This window comes from Bacillus rossius, chromosome 1 (assembly GCF_032445375.1).
Source record: "Bacillus rossius redtenbacheri isolate Brsri chromosome 1, Brsri_v3, whole genome shotgun sequence".
NCBI classification, from domain to species: domain Eukaryota; kingdom Metazoa; phylum Arthropoda; class Insecta; order Phasmatodea; family Bacillidae; genus Bacillus; species Bacillus rossius.
This window is the reverse complement of record NC_086330.1, coordinates 36375291-36402195: the sequence shown is the minus strand read 5'-3', so window position 1 is coordinate 36402195 and position 26905 is coordinate 36375291. Positions and strand designations below refer to the sequence as shown.

At 37.1% G+C, this 26905-nt stretch overlaps 1 protein-coding gene across 4 annotated transcripts in view; it reads left to right on the top strand.

Moving 5' to 3' along the window:
- The window catches only part of LOC134534411 (rho guanine nucleotide exchange factor 18), a 180689-nt gene that overhangs the window by 116209 nt on the left and 37575 nt on the right, over positions 1 to 26905 (top strand). For all 4 annotated transcript variants that reach the window (XM_063372885.1, XM_063372900.1, XM_063372879.1 and 1 more), the window contains 9 exons: positions 4326 to 4430; positions 5812 to 6273; positions 8277 to 8431; positions 9807 to 9939; positions 14374 to 14531; positions 17576 to 17685; positions 21318 to 21499; positions 23013 to 23193; positions 25769 to 25884. In XM_063372885.1, coding sequence (XP_063228955.1) covers positions 4326 to 4430; positions 5812 to 6273; positions 8277 to 8431; positions 9807 to 9939; positions 14374 to 14531; positions 17576 to 17685; positions 21318 to 21499; positions 23013 to 23193; positions 25769 to 25884 — 1602 coding nt within the window. The remainder of the gene's footprint in view (positions 1 to 4325; positions 4431 to 5811; positions 6274 to 8276; positions 8432 to 9806; positions 9940 to 14373; positions 14532 to 17575; positions 17686 to 21317; positions 21500 to 23012; positions 23194 to 25768; positions 25885 to 26905) is intronic.

Below are 26905 nucleotides of genomic sequence, written 5' to 3'. Positions count from 1 at the left end.
TGATGGCGGCGAACAATGTTTACATGACGGACAATACACATGGGCAGAATGGACGCTGGCTGACTGACCTTGGGTGTGGAGACCCACCCGTTGCTCCGAGCTCCAAATCTGCTGCGGCTGCGGCTGCGGCGGCTGTTGTTTCTCGCAGCGCGAGGCGGCGCGGTGGTGGCCAGGGTGCCGGGCGACAGGGCCGGCGGCGATGAAGGTCAGGCGGCTCGTGACAGGCGGGCAGCGAGCGCGGGCGGCGCTCGGCACGGCCTGGTTCAGCATCGGCGACATGCGGGCGTTTCGAGGCTCGTAGTGTTAGACGGGTGGCAGGTGCACGGGTGGCTGTCACGTTCGGTGGTGGGACGGTCGGGCGTTCAGGTGTCGTGGCGTCGACCTGCATTGCGTCAGGCGGATGCAGGGAGCTCCGACGACCCCGTAGCTGCGGTGACTTGAAGGTGCGGCGTCTCAATGTTGCCAACTTGCGGCATGCGCGTGGCGTCTCGGGCGGCGAGGCACTTGATCGGCGTACCGATACTGTGGCGATCGGCGTCGGAATCGGGCGTCGTGGCGTCTCGGTCGTTCCTGGCGTCGCGTCAGGTGGGCCTGTAGGCGGCGTCAGCGTCGGCGTCGCGCGCGTCCGTCTCTTTCGGTCAGGTTCATCCGTCTGTGCCTCGAAGCTAGGCGGGCACAGAGGAGCAAATCCAGGCGGGTACAGAGGAGCGAATCCAGGCGGCGGGGCGGCGCTCAGGCGTCTCGGCGTCATGGCCCTGGACATCGTGTCGCAAAGCGTCCTGTTTGCGACTGCGCACTCGGGTGGCGGTGACGACGGCATGATGACGTCGAAGCCAGTTGGTGGCGACAAGGTGACACGAAGCGTCGGCGTCGAGTCTGGTGGCGTCCGTGGCGAGTCGTGTGGCGGAGACGAAGCGGGTTGCGCCGGAAATGACCTTGGTGGCGTCGGGACGGCGGTTCGGTGCGGTGGCGAGGTCATTCCGGCGTCGGGAGGTGTCTCCGACACGAGGCGGGTGCTGGACGGCGTGGCAGACTGCGGCGGGACGGTCGTTGTCGGGCGTCGCTCGGTTGGCTTCGGCGAGTCACGCGTCATCATAGTCGGGATGAGTGGCGTCAGGTCGGCGAAACGAGGTCTTGCTGGCGATGATGTGTTTGGACCAATGTCGGGAGACGTCAGGTCAACGAGAGGTGCCGGGGTTGGCGGCTCCAGGACAGGCGACGGGAGCGAAATTGTCGGCGTCGGGACGGCGAGCGTCGGAGTCGGGATAAGTGGCGTCGGGTCGACGAAACGCAGTGTGGCAGGCGGCGGCGGGATCGGACTTGTGTCGGGAGACGTCAAGTCGATGAGCGTCGGCACGGCGGGCATCGGCGTCGGGACGACAGGCGTCGGCGTCGGGACGACTGGCGTCTTTGTCAGGGCGGTAGGCGTCGGTAGCGTAACGCGTGGCGGTGCGGGTGACGTCAGGACGTACCTTCGTGGTGCCGGTGTCGGCGTGAGCGGCGTCTTTTTCGGCGTGGTTGGCGTCGGCGTGAGCGGCGTCTCTGCCTCGTACTGCGCCTGGGTGGCTAGGTAGGCGGTGCATCGTGCGCACGTGAAGGTAAAAAACTTGCGCAGTATGGTCCATTCACGTTCGCCGATACAGCCACGATGCCACAGGCCGGCACATTCCTGGCAGCGGTATCCCTCGCTTCTACCTCCGGGACACGACCTAGCTCCACATTTCGTCACGCCATGCATGCGGTACTCCGTACAGTAGCCACACTCGTATCCGGCGGCGGTCCTGCCATGCAAGTCCCAACTCGGGCGGGGAAAGTAACACCCGATGCACTCGTCCGGATACGGATACATGTCTACGCACGTGGTACTCTACACGCGAACAGTCCTCACGAACACATCAGCACTGTGTTACTTACTGCGCTCGGAGTCCGTTGTTTGTGCGCGGATTCCTGGAAGCGTGCGCTTGGCTGATCACGTGGCCGGCGCGCCAGAGTCCCGCTATGCGCTCCGCGCGAACAATAGTTCCAGCGCGAACTTTAGTTCCGCGCGCTCCGCGTAACAACCGCCTATCTCACACGCTCGTACAGGTCTGGTTTTCGCGGAAGATGTAACTCGCCCCACGCTCTTGGGCGCCAATTGAGGGCTGAGCGCACGTTCCCGGTGATTTTAAGATGTTAAGTATGGGCGCCACCACGTGGAAGGGCACGTGGACCCGGCGGAGTCTCTCTCTCAGGGCGTTACGTGGCCCAAGTGGGGACGAGTTACCAGCCCTGTCTACCCTACCTATCCAGACCTGGCCCGCTCTAGGCGTCGGGCACGCCACACTCCTAGGCTAAGTAGGCTCACTCACCACGTGATTAAATAAAATACTCAATTTATATTCATTCCCAGATTTAATTTCACTAACACGTTTCTCTCCACGTCCGTTACACGTTACACGGTTAAAAAGCCTGAGGCACGAATCGACTTAGGTGAAGGCATGGTCCACACACGTGGCCATGCTACAAAGTATACTTATTACACGATGGATCAAAACTCGACTGAGACAATTAATTAATTAAACAGTCCGCTGACCGAGAGCTGCCCCGAGGATGACGAACGAAAGAGATTTAGAAAGAATTAACGATACAGAAATTACTTGGCCAGTGATGAACAAAGGTTGAGGTCCCCGGGGTGCTGGCGCGTCTGCTCTCGGTCAGTGATGAAGAAGATGGACTGGGCTGAGCTCATCGCTCGCAGGTGGCAACATGGCGCCCTTCGCGCCAACACAATTACCATTACTATATCCTACGATTCCGTGCCCCGGCGAAAGTTAAGCAAATTACAGATCAACATTAAAAAATATATAAAAATTACTGATAGTTTAAAGTTTGTTAATAGTTACTTAATTAATGATAATTTATATAAAACGTTCCTACTCTCGTCCAAGTCCGTGCCTGTTCGGGTCCGCCCGGGCAACGTCTGTGGTTATTTCAAGTAACATATTTAAATTAAAGAAACACAAGTAAACTGCACAACACTGGGGCAAAGATGAATGAGAACAAACAAAAAGGTTTACAATTAATATTAAATGTAGCAATTTTAGGGGTCGCCGCACTGCTTCTAAGCGCCCTCTTGCCAGGCTAGACACACACGCACACACGCATGCACGAGCGGGAGGTTTGAATAGGGATGGTGGTTGGGCGGTGTCGTATCGGGCTCAAAGGGGCCGCAGGCCCGGACGACGTCAATATGTTTTTGCAGCTTAACACATTAAAAAAGTGTTAATGGGGGTTTTTAGTCATTTTAAATGTGATCATCTCTGATACTTGAAGCAAAGTTGATATTTTGTATTCTTAATCTAACTTAAAACTATAGCAAAAATGATATTTGGGAATGGTCTGTATTGGAGGGAGTCTTAGGCCAAAGCCTGTGTGCTCAGTCATTAAAGTATTTAACTATTCATCCTGTGCTTTGTTTGGAGATAGGCTGGCCATGGCAGCAATTTATGCCATGACTAACTCCCCTATTAAACTCCATACCTATGTTATTTGAATGGGAGCAGGTAAAATCTGCATCGACACGAAAAACCCTGATCTCTGTCATGCGAGGTGGAACTATGGCATGCAAGCAGGATATAAACAGGTTTAGAGGATGGTCAGTTGGATGGGCAGAAAATGTCTACTAAGGAATGCTAGTGGTTGGGTGCTTAGACCTTGCGATCCACAAGGTAATTTTTGAGCTGCCCTGGGTTTTGGTAAGTGGTGGGTGACTTCTGATGTCGCCCACCTGACTGTCTCTCACCACCTGATCAAATTTAACTGGGGATTTTTCAGATACATTTCACTAATAATATGATTGAATGTTTAAAAAGGAGTATTTTTAGATTCTTTGTGTCAAGGATTGTGGGTTTCAGATTCATCAATCACTTTTTTCTGAGTAGTCATATCATTCACCTCTAAGGCGACAAAGGATTGATTCTCAGAAGGGTCGAACTCAAATTTTTTTTGCAAGTGGAAATGTGGTGGACGATGCTGGCAACTGATATGTTTCCTTGGAGCACTCCCATTTCCCCCACCAATGTGTTTTGTCAATGCTCCACTCTTATCGTTTCCCTCCCCATTGTTTCTGACGATGCCAGACGTCAAGACGTTGAACTCCAGTTAATTTTATCATTTAGAATTGTAGAATGTATTAAAAATTTAGTAATTCATAATTGAAATTGATACTTGTGTAGTGTTCAAGTATTAGGTGTTAAAATAAAGAAATAATGGTTTTTGCAGCATCCCTAATAATATTTTAAAATAGGAGTACTTTTGTGTTGATTCTGTGATTTTCATCATTTTAGGTGACAAAAAAGCTGAAAGAGAAGGAAATAAAACGTCAGGAACACATTTATGAATTCATCCTGACAGAGAAACATCACTGCCTCACTCTAAGAGTTATGCAGAAGGTCAGTTTATTTTTTATATGTTTATGTATTTGTGTGTGTGTGTAAATTAGTATACAAATTGTTTGCTGATTTTGTTTCATCAAATAAGACAGAATTATCTTTTTTTCTCTTGCAAACTCTCTAGACAGAAATTATTATTATTTTTAGTCCTTTCTTAAGTTAATTGTAAAACTCAGCAGTTATCAACATTTAACTAAGTAGTAATTAAGATATTTTATTTCACCCAAAATTAAGTGAACTCATCAGGTTTATATGCACTTTAGTATCTATATACTTTATTGTAACCTTGGTTTATTTCTTAAAAAATTTAATTGGTGAATTTTTCAGAAATATTTTTAGCAATAATTTTCATAAGAATTGTTGGTTGGTAATATTTTTCTAAAGTTAGTTAAACTGTTACAGTAATGGAGAAAGAAACAAAAATATAATGATTGCAAAAACAGTTGGCAATTAGATGTAAGAAACTTTACAAAAGGATCAAAACAGTGGCTGTTCATGTAAGTTAATTATTTTATTTGATGTCATAACTAGATTTTAATAGAAGTTTTGTAAAAAAAAAATTTTTACTTCTGGAATTTATATATCACATACTTAAATAGCAGTAGGGATGTGCGAGTACCCGATATTTTCGGGTACGGTTCGAATCCACAATTACCCGAACCCGGAATCGTTGTACGTACATGGATTCGAACAGTATTACGAATATTCACAAAAGTTATAAATTAATTTAATACAGCTCAAAAATACTAGCAGTGAAAAATAAAATTAGGCTACTATTACGTAAGTATTTATAATATTATGTATCAAAGAAAGATATGTAAATTAAATAACTAACACAGTGACATAAAAAAAAAATTTCGAGATTTCGAGAGCTTAAACTATAATTACGAATGTTGTCGTATAGCAAACTATAAACTAAAAATAATTACATACCTACAAGAAAAAAAGTCTTGGCTATTTATTGGAGAAAAAATGGTTTCGTTTGCTGAAACGTTTATAAAACTGAGATTTCCCTGTGGTGTGCAGTTTATTACGATTGAGTTGGAGAATCGAATATGTTTTGGTTTTCATATTTTAAAGTGTTTATTATTAATTAAGTTTACATAATTATAAACATTTCAAACTCAGTGTAATAAATAATTGCCAATAGTTACTGTTAGAGAAAAGAGAACACACATTATTTTTAAAATAATCATTTATTTTTAATTATTCTGTGCTTAATATTCGGAGTCGGATTCATATCTCAAATATTGGCAGGGATTCGAATCGGATTCGAAACGAAATGAAAATCAAGGATTCACACATACTTAAATAGAAGTATTTTAAAACTTGTACATGCCCAGCAGTGTGGAGGGTATGGTGCGGTATCTGCGACCTGCAGGTGTTTGTGGAAGGCCTGGAGAGGCACTTCCAGCTGGGCAAGGACCTGGACCGCATGTTCCCCCGGCTGGCCGACCTCGCCGACATCCACCTGAGGTTCCTGTGGCGGCTGCGGCAGCGCCAGCGGGAGAGCCCCGTGGTCGACTCGCTCGGAGACGCGCTGCTGGAGCAGTTCTCGGGACCGGGGGCCGAGAGGCTCAAGTCGGCGTACGGGGAGTTCTGCAGCCGGCACCGGGATGCTGTCGACATCTACAAGCAGTACCTGCAGGACCGCCGCTTCGCCGAGTTTGTGCGCCACTGCCAGTCCAACCCCCTGCTCAAGAAGAAGGGCATTCCCGAGTGCATACTGTTCGTCACGCAGAGGCTCACCAAGTACCCCTTGCTCATCGAGCCGCTCATCAAAACGGCCAAAGACAATAAGCAGGAGCTGGAAAAACTAACCAAAGCACTTGCCCTCGTAAAAGTAAGAAACATCATTTTTTTTACTGTCACGGTATCACTGAGGTTTGTCTGAATTCAATTCCTGGCACCCAGATTTTTACCCAGATTTTTGGCTAGTGGCAAACGTGTTGGACGTTGCTGTGACAGTGGTTTTTCGTGGCGTAACTGCTGTTTCCTCTGCTTATTCATTCTGTCAGAGCTCCATTCTTACCTCATCATCTATAATGAGCTTTATTTTAACAAGATGTTAATTTTTTTTTTTTTTAAACTGTCCAACTTGTGGTTTTTAGCTTAACCACCTGTAATTCTAACTCTCAAAACATTTTTTTTTTTTACTCACAAATAAACATCTAATCTTTTTTTGCAGTGCTTTTTCATAAAAAAAATTCTTAGCTGCATACATGTTTGTGCACTGAATTTTATCTTAGTTAATCATCTATCTAACTAAATTCAAATTTAACACACATCATTTTTGTTGTTTTAGAATTACTTTTGATCATATTTTATTTTCCACAAGAATGTTTATTTTTAAATTAAGTTAAGCTGCTACCTTGATCTTTTACTTAAATGTATTATGTATAGTACCAAAAATTGTATCATCCACTAATTTATTGCAGTCTCAGTGCTTGTTACTTTTTTTTAAATAGGTTTTGTTGCATTATGATTACTATATTGATTTTAGTTTAGTTTGTCACAATCTCACAACCATTGGTTGTACCTTAGAATCAATTTTGGCTATGGACTGATGTTTTAGGTATTATTTGAATATGTAGTTAACAATGTATTTGCGAATGAGTTTGTATGTCTTGTTGTTTGGTAAAATTATAGCTAATTACAGTTTTTATAAAATTCTCTTCATGGACTAAGCAGCATGGAAGTATTTTGAGTAAAGTGGAATCTTGTGTATACGTTCTAGTTTTAATATTTTCAGCATGGTGAAATTATATAGTTTTGCTAATTTCATAATGTATTTCATATTTGGCATTTCCTGCTGATAACCTCTTTGAATTAACCTTTAATAACAATTCATTACTTATTACTATATTTGTGTAGTTATTATTATCAAACTAAGTCACATATTAATTTGTAACAAAACAACAAATTAGGTAACCAAGGTAGATTTTGTGAAAGAAGGCTTTAATTTTAAGTAGGGAGATTCTGGTAATCATGCTCTCAACAGAAGACACATTTCAAGCAGCACTGAGTTGGGATATACGAAAGTGAATAAAATTCATAATAACCAACAGTAATATTACTGGTTTTTTTTTTTTTTTTTTTTTTTTTTTAAATTTTATCATTTTATAATTAGGGTCTACCTTGTTAACTTCATCGAATATTCACGTATTAGTGGGGGGTGTTACCCCCCCCTCCCCCATAGATAGTGTTTTTCATTTGCAGTTTCATTGGTGCGTGAGTCGTCTTCTCTTTTATCTCCAACTTAAGGACCTGTCTAGTCAGGGTGTATGTGTGTTAGTGAGGCAGGATGATAAACGCGATGCTCGCTGGCTGTGTCGCCTCAAAGCGCAAGGCTCTGAACTGGCGCGCAGTCTTCTCGTCCATAGGACAACTGTTAAATTTGAGCTTTCAACATAACATTATATGGCATAGAAATGAAGGTAAAGGTGTAATCAAGTCCCTTAAGTACTGTCAAGAATCTAAAACAGTTGTTTAGTGCCTAAAAATTACTCTGAAAACACATGTTTATAGCCATTTTAACTCTTCTAAAAATACAGTTTAAAAACTTATTCCGAAATCAAAAGTACTTTTTTTCCCCCTCAGCAAATTCTTAAATACTTTTTGTAAACAGACCTCGCTCTGATATCTTGTGTAGTTTTGAAATCGCGTGGTTTTCCTGAAGCTCTGCACACTGTATGTATGCCCAGGCAGATGGGGCCCTTAATTCTTGAATTTTTGCAGCAGTGGTAAAATATAAACTGCTTAATTTTGTTTTGTAGATTTTTGAAGTCTTATCTCTCATATATAGTTGTGATTCTTGTAAATTGTACCTTTTTATTGTATTTTCAGGAAATCCTTGTGGAAGTAGATGCTCAAGTTGCTGAAAAAGATAAGGAGGATCGAAAGTTGGAGATTTATAACAGAATAGAAGCCAAATCTTTTACGGTTCATAGGGAAAACAAATTTAAAAAGTCTGATATTCTGTCGAAAAACAGAAGGTTAAGGTGTGTATAGTTGCACTTATTTAAAAAGTAGTTGCATCATTATTGTAATTTCAAATTATTAAGTTCACATTATTATCTCCATAACTACTATTACATGTTTGAATAAAATTTGCAGTCCCAAAGAAACAAAAGAAGTCATCAGCCTGCTATTGTAAACCTTAACTACAATAATTTTGGTTACTGGGTGAGCACGTAATTTACCCTAAGGGCATTTGCCTTAGAAGTAATTTCTATGTAGATCTCAGCCAGAAGATAATTGGTCCTAAACATTGTTTTCTCTAAAGATATTTACCCTAAATTATTTTTGCTTACCACCATGTACCCTCAAGGCGTTTGTCCTACAAGCATCTGCCTAAAATTGTTTGCCCTACAGACATTTTTTTTCTAAATGTGTCTGCCCTGAATGTTGCTTCCCTCTTTTGTGTCTCAAGAACTGTCCGCTCAGGTGTTTGGCCTAAACTTCATACTGTATAATTTGTATTGTTGCTTGTCTCACCTGTTTGTGTAATCTCTGAAAAAAATTTGCAGAGTGCACAAAAGTTGTTGCTGGTTCTCCAACTCGATAACAGATTGTGCAGCTATCTGGATATTTATTTCATTTTAGAAATATGTACGAGTTTCTCATTTTCAATTGAAATAACTTAAAGCAGTTCATGTTTGTGGCAATACACTTGCATCTCAAAACAACAATTTTTTTTTATCATTAACTGTGCTTATTTTGGTTTGGACGTACCTATAAATCAATTTGCTTTAAATTTAGTTCTGATTTATGTGAATTAAACTTAAACCTTTCTATTACCACACCATAGATAAAAGATTTATAAATTAGGCACAAATATTTACTGTTCATGATGTTAGTAATTTCTTTAACTTGTATTTTGTTTTGTTTAACTTTTAATCAAATACTCTCATGAGATACTTAGAAACAGAAACTGTTTTTTTTTTTTCCTAACAAGATATAGTCAAATGTACTTTTTTAATGCTATTTATTATAAATTCAGTTTTGGAATGAAAAATCTTCCAGTGATTCTAGGTTTTTAACAGCCATTTCCTGGCTTCATTACAAAAATAAAAATAAATCAAACAATTCAAACAAAGCACCTTAATATATTTTTTTCGTCATGCGCCACTTAATCTGAATTTGCAATAGCTAGACTTGAAAAACTATCATTATTATTACAATCATCTATTAATTCATGAACTTAAATTAATATGTGTGTGGTACTAGTTACTAGTTTTATACAATTTATAGTACCTCAGTTGTAATTATAAAGCTTAAAAGTGTGTAGATTATTTATTAATTGAATGGTATTTGCAGAATAAGGCTTGTAATGTGAGCTAAGTTTTAATCTAAAAAAAATTTTTGCGGTGCTAGGTTCGAAGGACTGGCTATGCTAATGCAAGGTCGAGGCAAAATGCAGCTTGTCATGGTGATTGTCTTGTCTGATGTCCTCTTCTTCCTGTTGGAGAATAACCACAAGTATTCATTCTTCACGCCAGACAATAAAGTGAGTACTTTTACGTGAAACTTTTTTTTGTAATGAATATTTTCATATCAAAGTTTGATGCAGTTCCTTTTCTGCTTGTACAATTACCTAAATAAATTTGTATTGTTTGAGGACTTGAGGAATATTTCAGTACAGTAAGTATTGATGCTAAACAATGTATATTTGATTACAATAAAATTATAGTCACAACTAAAAAAATATCATTTTTTACAATAAAATTATATAATAGGTAATAGTGACAGTTATACATTATTTGTGTATGCCTTTAATGTATTTAGATTATGTGTATTATCGAGGAAAATGTTTTTATAAAATATGTATTAATTTTTTTACTACCATTGTAGGGACACATTGCTACTTTCTAAGTTTCTTGTATAAGCCAGATACATAGGTGTGCCCAGACATTTCCATTAGGGGGGGCCCTGCTAAATTTTTAAATCAGAAGCTGAATTTAGAATGTTAAATAGCCTAAATACATTCACTCATTGACGTGTTTATATTTTTGTGCAGTATCAACGAGATATGTTTACTAGTTAATATTTATATCCGTATAATTTTAACAATCTTGAAAATATGTTTTTTTTTTTTTTTCATAGACAATGTTTAAAGTGAACCTATTTACACATTTTCCCCCCCTCGAATTTCCAATAGCTTGGTCCAGATCTACCTTGAAATGAACTTCTTTTTAGTGAATGCAAACACAGCAATTCAGACAACAGAACTTTAACAAACCTCTTAAAATATTTTTTTTGCTTGGCCATTTTAAGGGACCTCATGTTTTAAATAAACTAAGGCGGCTGTATTTCCAGAACGATAAAATGTTAAAAAATATTGTTAATTAGCATGCTACAACACTGAAACACAGTTTGAGTGTCACAGTGCCAGGAATATATGAATATTAACGAACGCATGAGAGAAAATGCTGATCTGAGTGATTACATTAGGGGGGGGGGGGGGGGGCATGGCCCCCCTGGCCCCCCCTGTAGGCACGCCTATGGCCAGATATACATAACATTATTATCTTTTTAGAGCATGGTATAAGGGGAAGATATAGGACCTGAAGACACCATCTTAGTTTCAACTGTTTTTGATCCATAACAATTTTCTATTGATTAAATTTGAAAATTTAGCTTTGTTAAAGCATAGTATATAATTTAATGGAATGCCTGAAGTCAATAGTGACTGGCTGCTACTAATCGTTTCCTCTGTGAAGTCTGGTGTTAAGTATTGAATTCAATTTTGGAATGTATAACAACATTAATAATACTGTCAATAGACACCAAGTATATCTTTGAAAAGCTCATAATGTTTAATATCTGTCATAATGAGGCAAATTTTACGGAATAGATGTTAAATAATTGTTGCAGCATAAAAATTTTTTAAATCAACGTAATATCTTTGTTCCTACCCTTTTTCCATAAGAGAAGATTCCAACTTTCTGTTCACATTGGAAGGGAGCCTCGCTTGGTTTGATTTCCAGCAGGGTCAAACCCCGAATATTTACAAATGACAAATATTGTGGACATTTCAGTGAGCCATTTAGTTTACTTTTTGCTGCTCCATCTCACCTCTCATCGGTCTTGAACTCGAATGTCGGCAAGACTTGAATCCTTTATTCTCCTATTGATTCCACCCTCGAATACAGGTCTTGTGTACCGGAGACTCCTGCCTTATGCTTCACACCTCTGGCTAAAGCCAGGTACAAGAAGTTGTTAACTACCCTTACTTGATACACGACTACACCTGTCATTGAGTCTCTGCATCTGGCAGCGCATGCTCGCAGTTCACACAATTTGTGCCCTTACCATAAAAAAACACAGGGAAATTGAATCATTGTCTAGCTGCTCTGACAACCGGTTGTGTAACATTGCATAACAGTCTATACCGGTCGACGATAGCACACGTGAAATGTAATTATGAATCTCTCTTGTGTATTATTTACTTGATCTTGTCCGACCCCACTTTGACGCAAACAAACGACAAGGTGGTAATAACGTTTGAACCAAGTATCGAATACAGACAATTTGTCCGCATAGTTCGTGCAGACCGTTGGCCAAACCTTGGTTATAGATGTGAGCTTGTAGGAAAAAGGAACAGTGGGCTCCCTTTCCCTGAAGGAGGAAACTACAGTGTTGCACTTCCCACCAGTTTACTTACAGTTCACTTCACTTTTCCACCTAGCTAGTTCACAAGCAGACAAACCTCCATGTTGCACCTCAACTGAACCTGGGGTCATGGTTGTGCCTTTTAGCATTCAATATGCAAACAACTTGTGCAGTCTTACACTGTAGTGAAACATATCGCTGTACCACCAAGAACTATGATGATTTTTTTTTTAAAAAAAGGTTCTGCAAAGTTATTGGGAAAAAAACTGACTTACTAACAAGGAGAGATTTCTAAGGGTTCATTTGTGCAAAACAGTTAATTTTTATTTAGCGAGAATAAAAAATTAATTCAGAGTCTTCCTGTAGCAGTTTTATATAGTCTGCCTGGAACAGGACTGGAGTTTATGGTTAATACGAGGCCAGTGTGAAGGTTTGATTAAGCGAATCAGTCGAAACTCTTTCCGTTATTCAGTTTGACTTTGCTAGGGCATTTTCTATTTGTTTTATTTGAAGCTTTGCATTTGTTGCAAAGCTTTAAAACATTGAAAGCCAAAGATTCGCCCATGATTTTTTTTTATACATGTTGCTTATATAAAGTTGGTTACTTAAAAAAAAAAACAAAAGAAGGCACTCCGTTTGCACTTATGAATGCTCTATATTAATACTATACATGGTTATTTTATAATTTTTATTGAATAATGTTATATATTGGGCCCATTTGATTAATTACTTAATCAGTTCAAACATTACAAATGTTAAATGATTTTTTTTTTTACTTTTTAGTCCTTTATTTTATAAACAAAATAGTGTAATACAGCTTCGCTGAGAGTAAATATTTGCAATATGATTTGACTTTGTGAATTTTTTAAACATTTGATTCAATGTTTGTTCCTTATCAAAAAACTAATATTGCCACAAGCCTAGTTAACACCCAAGGGAATGTCATGAAATTCTAGAATCTATCTTTTGATTTTATGTGGTGGAAAATGAGAGGATGGGGGTAGAGTTAAGCCGTTGCTTGGCAGCCAAGTGTTAACCCCCACATCTTCAACTGTCAGACCAACAACATTCTGACAGGTCATACTCCTGTCAGCAAACCACCTGGTCTTGCACCTGAATCACAAACGTGACATTCCATTGGTATTGCCTGGTTTTGCTATACAAACTAGTTAGTACATGTGGTGCATCAGCTCCGAGTTGAAATTTGCGGAAATATGCACACATTTCTTAGTTTGAATTAAGATAGTTTTCGGAAAAATTTGTTTCAGATTAATAAGATACCATATTTGTACATTTTAACTATGATCTTTATGATACATGCTTAATTAATTTCTATTATATTTATTGTTAATTTTTTTGATGTGAATTCCTGCAGTTCACTAGTTTAATAGTGATATTTTAATTAATTTGACAAATTATTTTTAATATGTGATACAGTAAAAGGTCTTTAATCCAATGTTCTATGGTTCAATACATTCTTTAATCCAGCATTCTATGTTTCGGCACTTTCTGTATTTTTGGGTGGATTGCGACTGTTGACCCCGGACCAGTTTATTTTTACTGTAGTGGGTTTTCATTCATGCTATGGTTCTGATTTCTAGCATCTTAACATTCCATGTGTCATTGGTACATCTCCATAATATTGTTTTAAGAAGACCAATGCTTATTAGTATTTTGTCTTTCTATAGAACAGCTTACAGTGCTGCCAAGTTTTACGAACTTTGTAATTATTACTGATTTAGTAATCTAATTACAAAATTACGGAGTGTTATTTATTTATTACAGAAACCAAGAAACTTAATAAAAGTCCTGAAATATTGTGTGTATCAGGATTTTGTACAATAAATTTGGCTCATGCAACGTGAAGGTAAACCTTTTGCAAAATACTTAACATAAATATAAATACGATCACTCATTTTAAAATGTTAAAAATTAAGTGGTTTGCAGATATTTTTTTTCTTTTTCTTTTTTCATTTGTTTTAAGCGTGTTATGCTGTATGAATGAATGTAATTACTGATGGGTTTGCCAGGCTGTTGGCAGCACTGAGATTATTACAACTTGTTTTAAACATCAATGTACTGTATATTAATTAATTATTCTGTGGTTTTTCCTTTTAAAACTCTTTTTACATTCAATTATCTGGCAAAGTCACTAATCTGGAATGGTCATGGCCTCGGAACTTGCAATTATAGACTTTCAACTGTATTTGTAATGACAGAGAAGTTATTTTCCATGTACTACATAAGAATAAGCCTCTTTCCACACCTGACTCATAATTTTGTCACCCAAAAAAAACATCTTTTAGATGAATGTTGATGCTTGTTGCAGGCCGGTGTTGTATCGCTGCAGAAGCTGTTGGTCCGAGAAAAAGCCGGGCAGGACTCCCGAGGGATATATCTCATATCCTCCAACCCAGCAGAGCCAGAAATGTTTGAGCTCAAGGTCCACAAGCCCAAAGACAAGCGCCAGTGGATCGATTCCATCAGGTGTGTAACCACAGCACACCCATGCAAGCTCTCAAAGCACAGCGTTGCTAAGGGTGTCACTCGCTTGTGCATCACAGCCTCTACTCACAAGGCATCCAACTGGTAATCAGTTGTTTCTTTGGTAATATGTCGCAGTGGGACTTTAAGTGGTGACCGTACAATTTTGTGCTGAAATATAAATTTGTACCTCAGAGGTAAAGGACACAATGTCCATTTTTTTTATGAAATAAAGTTAGCACAATTAAAAGATAAAACTATTTTATCTTGAAAATAATATTTGCTTGTGATAAATACTATCAAAAATATTGTGGTAAAGTCTTATAGAGCAATTCTTATTGCTAGCGAAGAAACCTGAAAATAAAGTTGGAAATGATTGAAAACATGTTTTTTCTGAAAAATTAGTATTTTGTAACATGGTATCCACTAACAAATACACTACAAAATACACCAATTTAAGCTTTTTTGCTATTCAAGAAATAAATCTTAAAAACATAATCAGAATAGAAACGTACAATTTTTCTTAAATGCTATTTTTAATCTGTCTAAAAAAAAAAAAGTGTGCATGGAGTCCACGTATGACACAAGTGAAACTTCTTGTTTATTATATTATTAGGTATGGGAAACCATTTTTTTGGATGAGGTTGCAGATAAAATTCATTTGTGACTAGTACTTACCTATGTCAAACTAAAGCGGAAAAAGTTGTCACCATGTCAGGCAAGGCTGATGTGACTCTCTGCCCCTTTGGTATTCTGTTGGGCCATGACCATGACACAAAGTATTTCTTTCCATGCCAGAAGCATACGATATGACTCAGAAAATGCCAAGTTAGGCTTGTGTTAGGGCATAAGAAAAGCTTTGCGCCAAGTATATTTTTTTTCCCTGGATAGCGTTAAGCCTTTAAGTCTTTATGAGTATCCTGTCATACACACTGCTACTACAGCAACGTTTTTTTGTTACTGTATGAATGAAGATCAAATATAAACAGGAATCTTTTATACAGATTTATTGGGGATTTATGAATATACAAATGAAATGCCTTATTTTCTACATAAGTTTCCTTCAACAGAAATACCTTTTCTCCATCAGATAGGAATATTTTGATTCCTTTATGAAAAAAATTAGAGGTTTCTCCAGTAGCCAGTTACATACGTACTGTTCAACCACAGTGTTGTCACCAAATCTTTCCCCTCCTAATGCCTCCTTCAGTGGACCATTTACAAGCTCACGCATGGTCTTAATATTGTCTTCATTGACGCTGGTCGCCAGACTCCATTTATGACTTTGATTTTCCACTTTATCACGACCATTTCTAAACTTGTGGACCCAATCGAACACTTGGGTGGTACTCAGAGTAGCATCACCGAACTGTGCTTAATCTCTCTTCAAAATTTCACTCGATTTCACACCTTCGTTGGCAAGCGAATAATAACGTATTGTGCAACTGATGCTGGTACTATCATAGCGATACTGAAATGACGGACGTTAGTGTGAGGGCTGATTGCATGCCTATTTCCTCTCTATTCTCCTGCCACAAATTCCCTGCGCTCATGTCACTACATGAGTCAAATGAACCAAACAGAAGTTTATATTTGAATGACCCTCGTACTAATCTATGTTCAGTGTTGTTGTGTCTTTATTAATATTTTAATTTCAATGCATTTTTATACTGTTTTGATGTAACTGAACCCACACTTATCTACTATTGTAAGTATGTAGTTAAACTGTATTGTGTTGTTCACAATTTTCGTTATAATTTCAAATCATGCTTTTTGGAAGAAGCGACGGTGATGGAGTGTTCAAATCACCCTCTAAGTTGAGGTTCAACCCAAGTGTTTTCCTAACGGGAAACATGGTAGACGTGGCAGTTAGCGTTCCATCACTGTTCAGTCCCATTGTTTCACACTTTGTTGGTTTCTAGTTTGTAGTGACCTCGAAGTCAACAAGACTTTAAACCCTAGTTGTTTCCTTAAGGGGAAAGATAGGAGTCAAAAGATGCCAATACTGGTTTCAACCATTTTATGCCATAATTTTTTAACAATTAAAACTGAAAATTTATATACTTTAATCAAATGTTAAGAGATTTTTCAAAGACCATAAATACCTAGTGTCAGTTGATAGTACTACTAGTTGTAGTTATTGCAGGAAATTAATTCAATTCTAAACATGAGTGACTTCATAGGGGAAACTAGCTGTTTACAGCCATTCACTATTTGCTTCAGGCATTCACTAAATTTTATATGTACATTAAAACCTCGTTTATCTGGCCCTCGTTGATCTAGATCTCTGAATAATCTGGTTCAAATTTGTAGATATTTTATGTAATGTTCACATAAAATTTTTTAACTACATTAGCAAGAACGTAAATAACTATAGGTATGCCAAATATTCACATTTAGTTTGATTCAATGTACAGTTCCTGCATAAATGGTAGAAATATATAAATAAACTGCTTTTTGTTGATTTTAAGAAAGCGTGCCAGCTGACAAACATCATGGCATACTTGGAGTGTCAGCCTGACAGCACTCCAATTGAACTAAAGTGTTTGCATTACCATTCTTCATTCAAACGTCGTTCATGTTTGAAACAGAATAAAATGGAAAAATTCTTTGCTAAGAAATGTGAAAAGTTATATTTATATTGTTCAATTTTGTGTAAACAATATAGGGCATGCAAACTGGGTATTTTTGTTACAAAACTTAGTTTTTATCATAATAAATGATACGTCTGCTTATCTAAGGGTTTTGTTTTGCTTATTACCCATATCATCTGGATTATCCAGATTTTATATTGTCCATATTGTTTTTATTCCTAGTTAGTCCAGATAGATGAGGTATAGCTGTACTATGCTTTAAAAAAAGCCAAATTTTGACTATCAATGACAGAAAATTGTTACGGTCTAAAAACTGTCTGAATCGATTTTTTTTTTTTGTTACTATCTCTCCTCCGTAACAACTTTAGCAAATCCTGGTTTTTATACCTATTATAGTGAATCAAAATAATTTAAAATGGCACCGTAAGACTAATAGTGAGTTGTGAATTGCAGGGAAGCAGTCCAGAGCTGCCAGGAAGACGAGGATGAAGGAGTTGTTCTCAGTTCCGAAGAACGTCAGAAGCTGCTCACAGCGAAACAGTTACAGATCAGACAGATTGTGGGTAAGCCATCTCTGATGTCTTTTTAACAAATTTCTGAATTTTTGTGTTGTAGAGGCTAATGCCATCAATTTAAGGCTCTGTCTCCCAGACCATGTTTATTTCACTTTCTTGTCATTACTTTTATTTAAGGGCTACTTCTGAAAATATATCTCTTTCATACATTACTAATTATGATCACTACTTTGTAACCTTTAATAGCTTGCAAATAACATGTCTTAATTACAGTAATGACAAGAAAACATAATAACCAGTATGGTGTGCGAGACAGAACATTAAGAATGTTAAGGTGCATACTTTGTGTCTTTAGTTACGCAACCTGTAATGTAAAAACAAGTCATGAATTTTATTAAACATTAACTGTAGTTTATAAAGCAGTCTTTCTTAAGTGTTTTTCTTAGATTATGTATCTTCAAAACATTTTGTATTCTCCACTCATTTTTTGTTTGTTTTTTGAATTTGATTTTTTCGTAAGAAAACACTTGGAAATTTTTTATACAGATTTGTATTATAGTTGTTTATGCTTGGAGTATAATGACACCTAAATTTACAAATAGTACCATTGAATAAGTTCAATTTAGCAAGAAAAAACACTGTCACAATTTTGCTTGCTAATATAAGGAATTTAGTAGAAGCTAATGGTGCAACCATCACATAGCAAAATGAGTTTTACTTTTTTTGTATTTACTTATTTTTAAATGGGGCAGCTAGTAACATATATATTTATAGTATGTATGTATATTTAATGGTAGTTTCTTGAAGCCTAGTCTTTATAAGAGTATTGGTAATAGATGAGGATCTCTATTTTCTTTGAACCACAGATTATTTCTATTTTTCTTAAGTAACAGTTGTAATAGATATAATATGTTTATGTTTAAAGGAGCTGACATTTAAGTTTTTTTTTTTTTAGCTTTTATATTCACATTTATTTCATGTGTTATCATTCTGTAAGTGACTTAGTATTCTGGGTTCATAATTCACTTTTTCTTTTCACTGATAACCCAAAGGCAGCCAATTGGGATTTGAAGGTAACTGTCAGTATTGGCTTCATGTGTGTCGGCATTTAGTTTTCTTAGTCGCTTACGTAATCTTGTCCTAACTCTTTGTTATTAAAAGTATTACATATATATTACTAATGTTAAATTCTTTTTGCATGGTGCCCTTGCAGTGTTGCAGTATTTGTTCTTCCCTGTTCAGATAAATTTACTCCTAAAATTTAATTTGCATTAGAGAATGTAAGTGGTTCATCCCTACCATCATAGGGACTCAACGATTATACAAAATTATTCTTATATCTAAGCAGTTCGTTGGAAAGAAAGTTGCTGTACTGAACCACAGTAAATTAGTATTTTTATACTGCAGTTGTGGCTCATAAGTCTCTTCCACACAACCTTGGTCGTTTACTTATGTGTTGCTATTTTCAAACCTTTCGTCTTTCATACAAATTTAACAAATTTAAATTGTAGTGAAATAAAAAACTGTCTAGTACTACATTCAAATTGGAGACTTGTTAAATTGAAGGTGTCTATAAAGCAAATTTTAGTTAGACCTGGACAAAAGTCAAGCTAATGCATTCAATCTTTTTTATGGTATTGTGATTAAACAGTGAATGGCTTATTTAGGTGTAATAATATGTTTAGCTGCAAACCATATATTACTGTCTGTTTTGATATTCTTGCCCACAGTTAAAATCCGTAAAAAAAAATAATTAATAATAAGTAGTTGCGAAAGTGTAGATTAGCGAGCCAAAAAGAAGGTTTTGAAACACTTTTTAATTTAGAGGCTCTAACCCCCTAACACACTAACGAAGATGTTGCATTTAAAGTTAGATGTTCAAAATCCAAACTGCTCTAATCATTGTCGGTGTTAGTTATAAAGTACTTCACTTATATTCAAAATAATAATTTCATTTAGATAAAAATATATTTATGTAATTACTGTGTAGGCTTATTTATAAAACAAAGCTTGCATGTTACGGAAAGTTAACATATCATAGAAATTTAACAGTTAAAAGTAAACAATAATTTATATTTTCAAACCAACTTCTTGAATTTGAATTTGTAGTATATTTTTACAGCTCCTTTAAGCATGAATAGTTAACCATGTGTCCATTTATTTTTTTTCCCTTCATATTGGGGTCTTTTTTTTTATACTGATTTTTGGCTGTTAAGTAGTGAACCAGTAGAAGAGCATTTCTAACATCTTAAATTCATGATTTGTATTTATTAATTATTGTCTTGCATTTGCATTCTTGTTTTCATGAATTTATTTCAAGTATGATATGTTTTCTGTATACATAAATTTACTTTTAATTTCTTTCAAGTCTTTACTTCATAAAAGAAAATACTTTGTAATGGAGGTTATTATTCGTGTTGGTTTTTAGCTTTTTCTTTTGTTTCATTTATCATTTAATTAACTGGTAGTATGTATTTGTTAGTATCAATGTTTTTCTGGGTAATCAAATTAAATTGGTTGTAGATGGTTGAAGAAGAGTATGTGATTTGAGTGTGACTTAATGATAAAATTTGCAGAATTTTTACTTGTCTGAAGTATTTTGCTTGCTTGTTTTTGCCACATCAAAGACATCAAATTGGTGATCAGTCTAGTACTAGTCCTCTGTATACCCTAGGCTGGGTGGTTTGGTTAATAAGAAATTATCTGCTCTCTGTTGTCTGCTCAGCTTAATTTTGGTAGCTTCAGAAGAGAATGCACTCGGTTTCTATCCAACTTGCATCCATAGAATTTCATTTTTATTGCATATTTAATTTTCTCAAACATAATAGTACTATACACCATTTACATACTTTTGGCTGTCAAAATTGTGTAAATGGTGGTATTTACTTGAATCCTATTGTTTAAAACTGAACATACACTCCAAATTTTTTTTCGTTTGTCGACAGGTAGGTCTTTAGAGATGATAACTCTCAACACATTTACGAATGATTTTGGTAAACATGGAAAATCAAAATTAGGAAAGGTGTTATTGGAATTTGAAACAAGGTCCCCTGGTATGCGAGTCCAGTGTCTTACCACTGCACTACTTGGTTCGTAACTTATTGATGTGGTGACTATCAAATTATACCGTATTGCTGATAAACCCATTAACAAATTGTTATGGGATAAATCTTTCCACTTGGTTAATGTAACTGTATTGTTTTAAAATGAATTTTGTGATATATGTCATTTTTGGATACATGTATGTTATATGAAAAAAAAAAAAAAAAAAAACCACAAACCAAGCCAAAATCAGACATTATCAAAAGTTATAAACATAGGCAGCACAGACAGACACGTTGGGCTGACAACGAGACATTTCCAACAAGAATATTAAATAAAAATAAATAATGACCTATGACAACACAGCAACAAACATACGAACCCAAAGATGGCACTAAACAAATAATTTAAACAACACGACAACACACAGATGCACAGGAAAACCCAGTGATATGACAAATTGGATATTCTGGACACCACAATTATGGCAGCATAGACAAACACAGCATAATCTCTTAAGACAAAACAGTTGCAAAGTTTCGGGAACTGAGATCTGTTTCTGTCCTCAGGCACAAACGGGCAGCATTGGCGTATGTCCAAAAAAAAAAAAATCTGAAATCAATGTTCCCACTTGCCAGGTGTGCTGAGGCAGAAGGACCTAGAGCAGGCCCATATCTTGGAGGAGAAGATGGCTCTTCAGCAGAAGCTGCTAGCAGCCGCGGGCGTCGAGAACGTCCTCAACCCCCCAAACTACTGCAGCCTGGTGGCAGAGGATGCCGACAGCAACTCCATCTGGCAGGAGGTTTTGTCTGCCGTTCAGGTAGTCTTCCTTTATGCTTGTGTCCATGTTCTACCTGCTTGTCTGCTGCGCAGGGCTAGGGTGTTTGACTGTTAGGGCGTCACGTTCACGTAGGCTCGCGATGATTTGTCGCTCAAGTTGCCGCATGTTTTCAGAACATAACTTGGTAGCTATGTGACAGAGGAACTTCTCGACCTGTGAGCAACCAGCAAACTCTACGATCCTAGAACAGTGTGTAATAACGTTTTTTAGACCATAGTTATAAATGGCTGAGATCATTGATACACTATATTTATTTTTATCTGTTAATCTGTTTTTACACATTGTTATTTTTATGTATTTTTTTTCTGGGTTTTAGAATTTTAGAAACCTTTATAACAAAAATAAAATAAGTTGGTTCTACTGCAGTATTATGTTATGATGGTTATGTTAAAAATGTAGTGGAAATACATAAAGTTACAAAACTTATGATATTTTTTTTTGTCTTCGAAATCGTGTGCCACGTGCCACACCATCATAGGCTTCATAACACATTATTGTGCCATGTGACAGTGGTTGGAAAACTCTGCTCTGGACAGTTGCGAAAGGCGGTGTTTGTTGACCACCTAGGGGTGGGTGCTGCACAAATATACCCAGGCCTGTGAGCAGATTCCCAGTATGCTCGTGGTAATCATACATGTTTGATCAATGTGTGGTTGGGGATCCTTAAGCATTTTTCTATGCTCGGTAATGATATCTTTTTTTAAGGAAAGTGAGAATAGCATATTGCCACCATAACAACTTTGATTTTTACAGAATCCTATCTTTTAACAATTCATCAGAACCTTTGTATTAATTTTAAGTGTAAAAAGTATGCTTATAAAAGTCCTCGGAGGCTGTTACTTGAAGAAAAAAAAACACTTAGAAATAAAGCATAATTTTACTTGGATGGGTGGTTAGGTGTTGCAATTTGAACTAATGTCCTAGGGTGGCAAAAGACTATGACAAACAGATAATCCTTTTTGGAAATAAAACTAACATGTTTGTGTCACATGTGATTGTGGCATAAATTTATCTGATGTGCCAGTAGAGTTGGTTAACTTGCATTCGTGAGAACCTGAGTTGGATCCCGGTCCATCCATTCCGATTTTGGTTTTTCATGGTTTTCAAAATCACTTCAGGCTGTGATGGTCCCTTACTATAGGCCAAGACAGATTCTTTCCACAATTTCCGTGGCTTGTATTTTATTTGTCTGTCGCTAATGACCTTGTTTTCGACAGGCATAAAACCTGAATACGTGGGATAAATGGTATAGCGATGTAATGCGAGCTCTAGCAAAGAAACTGAGCTCATGAATAAAGCTCTAGTTCGTATAAGAGCTGTAGCGAAGGAATGGGAGCTACTACATTTATTTATTCATTGTCCTCAGGGGTCTTGTTGTTGAAGTTAATTTTAAAAAAAATCCTCACACAAATCAACTTTTAGCCGTGCCAGTAGGCCGTTTAGTAAATTAGTTTTTATATCACTAATAAGTTGGGCACTTCTTTTTTCGCAGGAAGTTAACCACCTGGCAAGCTCGTTATACGCGACCGGAACAAACCTCTCTCGCAGCGTCAGTTCTGCAGGAGAACACCAAAGTGAAACCTACATCTCGCCGACGTTGCCAAAACGAGCGGAAACGTTTGGTGGGTTCGATAATGCCAACAAGGACCAGTTACCTCCAGCAGTATTAAAAGGTTGGCATCCTTCTCTGCTGCATGTTTATCTTTTGTAAACTTGGCTGCTCCTTATGATGAGCTGCTCATATTCTCGCGCACAATTGTGATAATATTGTGACTGCTTTTATGACATTTAAAAAAATTTTCCGAAGAGAGATTATGTATCTTGTATTATTTATTCTATAGTTTTTTTCTTGTAACTAACATGTTCGTAGTAATTAAGGGTCCTGCCTACCTGTGGCCTATTTCATAAAACTACAAGTCTACAAGTTACTAGTTACAAGTTACAAGGGAATTTCTTACAAGTGTGAATCTGAAGTGTTTCACAAAGAAAGTTGCTTGACTTGTAGAAGTTGGTGCACTTGTAACACATACCTACAAGTTTACGAGTCAGCTGTTTATTGTTCGTGTTTTGATTATGTAACGAATTTGTAGGTTATAGTTGCGAAGTGTATGCTGATAAAAATGATTTCATTGACAGCATTTACAAATGTTTTGATACATCTGTGTACTGTTGCTTTGGAAATACCATGCATATCTCCAACTGCATGGTACTGTCCGCCATTTCCCAACAAATGTAGAGAGACAAATATTTGTTCCCTTGCAGATAACGATTTATTTCTTCGTGTAGGGTGATACAATATATGACCTATATCTTGTACTAGCTCCTCCAGTTTAACAGCACTCATGCGGAACATTTCGTTATACTCAAATACCGTGCCAAGTCCCATGTTCAACCCCTCTCTAAAATTAAGTGGTCACCTCATAACCTCAATATCTATATCATCTTCATCAGAATCGGTAAATATAATAATATCCATTGTATTCTAAGATGTTATAATATCATTCTATACACAAGCATAGACTTATTAATGATTTACAACTAATATAATTGGACTTACACAATATTCTACCTATGTATTGACACTGGTAGCAATTTCTTACAAGTTACAAATGCTTGCTAGCTACAAGTTTGTTTATGAAACAAAAACATTTATTTACTTGTAAAATTAACTTGTAACTTGTAGCATTTCACTTGTAACTACAAGTATTTACTTGTAGCTTTATGAAACAACATTATCAAAGTTTTTACAAGTTACTAGCAAAGTTACTTGTAACTTGTAGACTTGTAGTTTTATGAAATAGGCCACTGGGCACATATGGTGAGCAGAGATTCAAAATAAATCATACTTTTTTAAAAAAACTGCTAAAGATGTCTGAGTGGTGGTGTCTGTTTATGAAAAGCATTTAAGAATGTGCTGGGGGCAGATGAATGGTTGAGTTTCCATATTTAGTTTTCAAACTGTATTTTTAGGAGAGTCAAAAGGCTAAAGTGTGTGTTTTCAGAATAATTTTTAGACTTGAAACACCCGATAAAGATTCTTGAAAGCACTCATGGGCCTTGCATTACACTTTTATCTTCATTTCTCCACCATATAATGTTAAGGTCACTCACTGCTCAAATTTCATAGTTGTCATTTGTACAATGAGAAGACTGCGCAGAGGCGATACAGCGCTAAAAGCACCAGCGAGGGTTATATTTATCATCCCACCTTACTAACACAGATACATCCCTGTCTTACTCAAACTACATTGAAAGACCCGTTAATTTTGCAGTGTATGGTTCATCGCATTCTGTAATCCGATAGCAGTCTATCCGCTCTCATTCAGATTTTTTTAGGTGGATTCCAGCTGCTGACTTCATCAACAGGTTGCATTACTGCACTGCCTGTGTTTTTAGCTTTCTCAGAGTTTAACATTACTGTCAGTTTTCATTTCAGTGCACTGTTTCTTATTTTATAGCGGGTTACATTCCCACGATTAATCTTTGAAGAAGAAATCTGGATCAGGAATGCAGCGTGGTATCTGAAAAATTTTTTAAACAATAACGCTCATCTGTATTTTTCTTTGTTATTCTGTGGTATAAAACAATATTGACGTTCAATGATCTCGCAAAATCGCTAATCTTTAATTATCTCAAATGTACGGGATGAAAGTCCTTTCAATGTAGTAACATTGTGGCCACACTTGCTTTGTGACTGCTTGTGTCGCCAACTATTCTCTTATTGTGTAGAACAAGATTAAAAAAAAAAAAATTAAGTAGCACAAATATTGCACTAAAATTGACAAAAATAAATTAATTATGTGGGGCTTGTAAACTTTATCCTGGAAATGCAAAAAGTATATTTTGCAATTATAAAAACTAGAGTAATATTAAAGTGAAATATAATTACATATTATATTATAGTGTGTGGGTGAATGTGACACAGTCAGTCAGCCATGGAAACTTTACTGTATGGAGTAAAAACAACTATTAACTTTTGTAAGAAGTAATTCACATTTCAATGCAGCTCTTAAAGTAATGCCATCAATGTATGTAGTAAATTTGTTTTCATGGTGTCATACATTTTATGTGCAAATTATGGTTTAAATTTGACTTTGTGTCCTCCTTACGTCCCTAAATGTACACTCACAAATATATTAGTTGACGAGAGACTAAACTCAATTACAAAACTAAAGAATTTGTGTCATTTTATAGTGTTATGCTGTGAATATATAATATTACTAAATTACTATTAGTATTTTTTTTCAGGTGTATTGAAAAAAAATCATCTTAAAGAAAACTATGACCATTCCAATTGTTCCACTCCAGTGAGCACACCTGAATCTGACAGTCATCACGAGCAACATTCCCAAAGAGTATCCAGTGTGAGTACTTTTTACTGTTGTTATTTAGGGCTGTTCCGATTGTTCCTTTAGCTGGTTCAGAGGCGATCAGGACTCAAGACATGCCACAACATACAGTAGGCATGCCAGACACCATGCTAGCTTTTGTCTGTTACTGCTGGTCAGGTAAACTGCTTGCCATAAATGCCAATAACAAATAAATAAGAATGATAAAGTATTAAAAAATGTTTCAAGACAATAATAAATAAAGTACACTATTAACAAACTAGGTCACCATGATTTTGAATAACATATAAACATATAATCAACGGAACCCCTTAAATTCTTTGTCGCCCTCCTTAAGTTACCATCTGAGGATGGCGAGTCAGGTAGGCAGCCTTCTTTAAAGGCCACGAGGACTGGATTGAGGACCTGATACAATATGCTGATGTTACAAAAAAAAATTACCTGTTTGTAAAGCAAGCGTCCTGTTTAAGTTTATTTTGGTCCTAAGGGGTGTTCCTACATGCTTTTAGAGGATTTCATTTTCCAACATTTCAATAAAAACCGTTACATTTTTTCATTCTAGAGAAGGTTGCATGGACTTGAAGTGAAAATGTGATTTGGTCAGGAATGGGTCAGAATCAGTCCAAATTGAAATAACATCCCTTTCAAAATAATGACTTTAAACCTGGGATCAATGAAGAATTGTAGAATCTAGAGTTGTAAGAACACTTACAGTTCTGACACTAAAGACTTCAATGTCAACAAGATGTAAAACCAAAATATTAAATAAGTAACTCAAATAACATTTACAATTCTTCAGGAAATTTTTCATTGATGTGTAGTTTTTAACCCAAAAAATGAAGATCCGTATCCATCTAGCCAATAGCTAGGATATTATTATAATTCTTCGTTGATTGGCAGGAACAGTTACCAGCTAAAGGGCTTTGACAAAATTCCTGTTTCTAGATGGGTTTTTCCATCTGTTATTAATTACCTTGCTGCTTACAAGACTTTTTAACTCAAAATTTTAAATTTTGAAATATCACATTATCGGTGT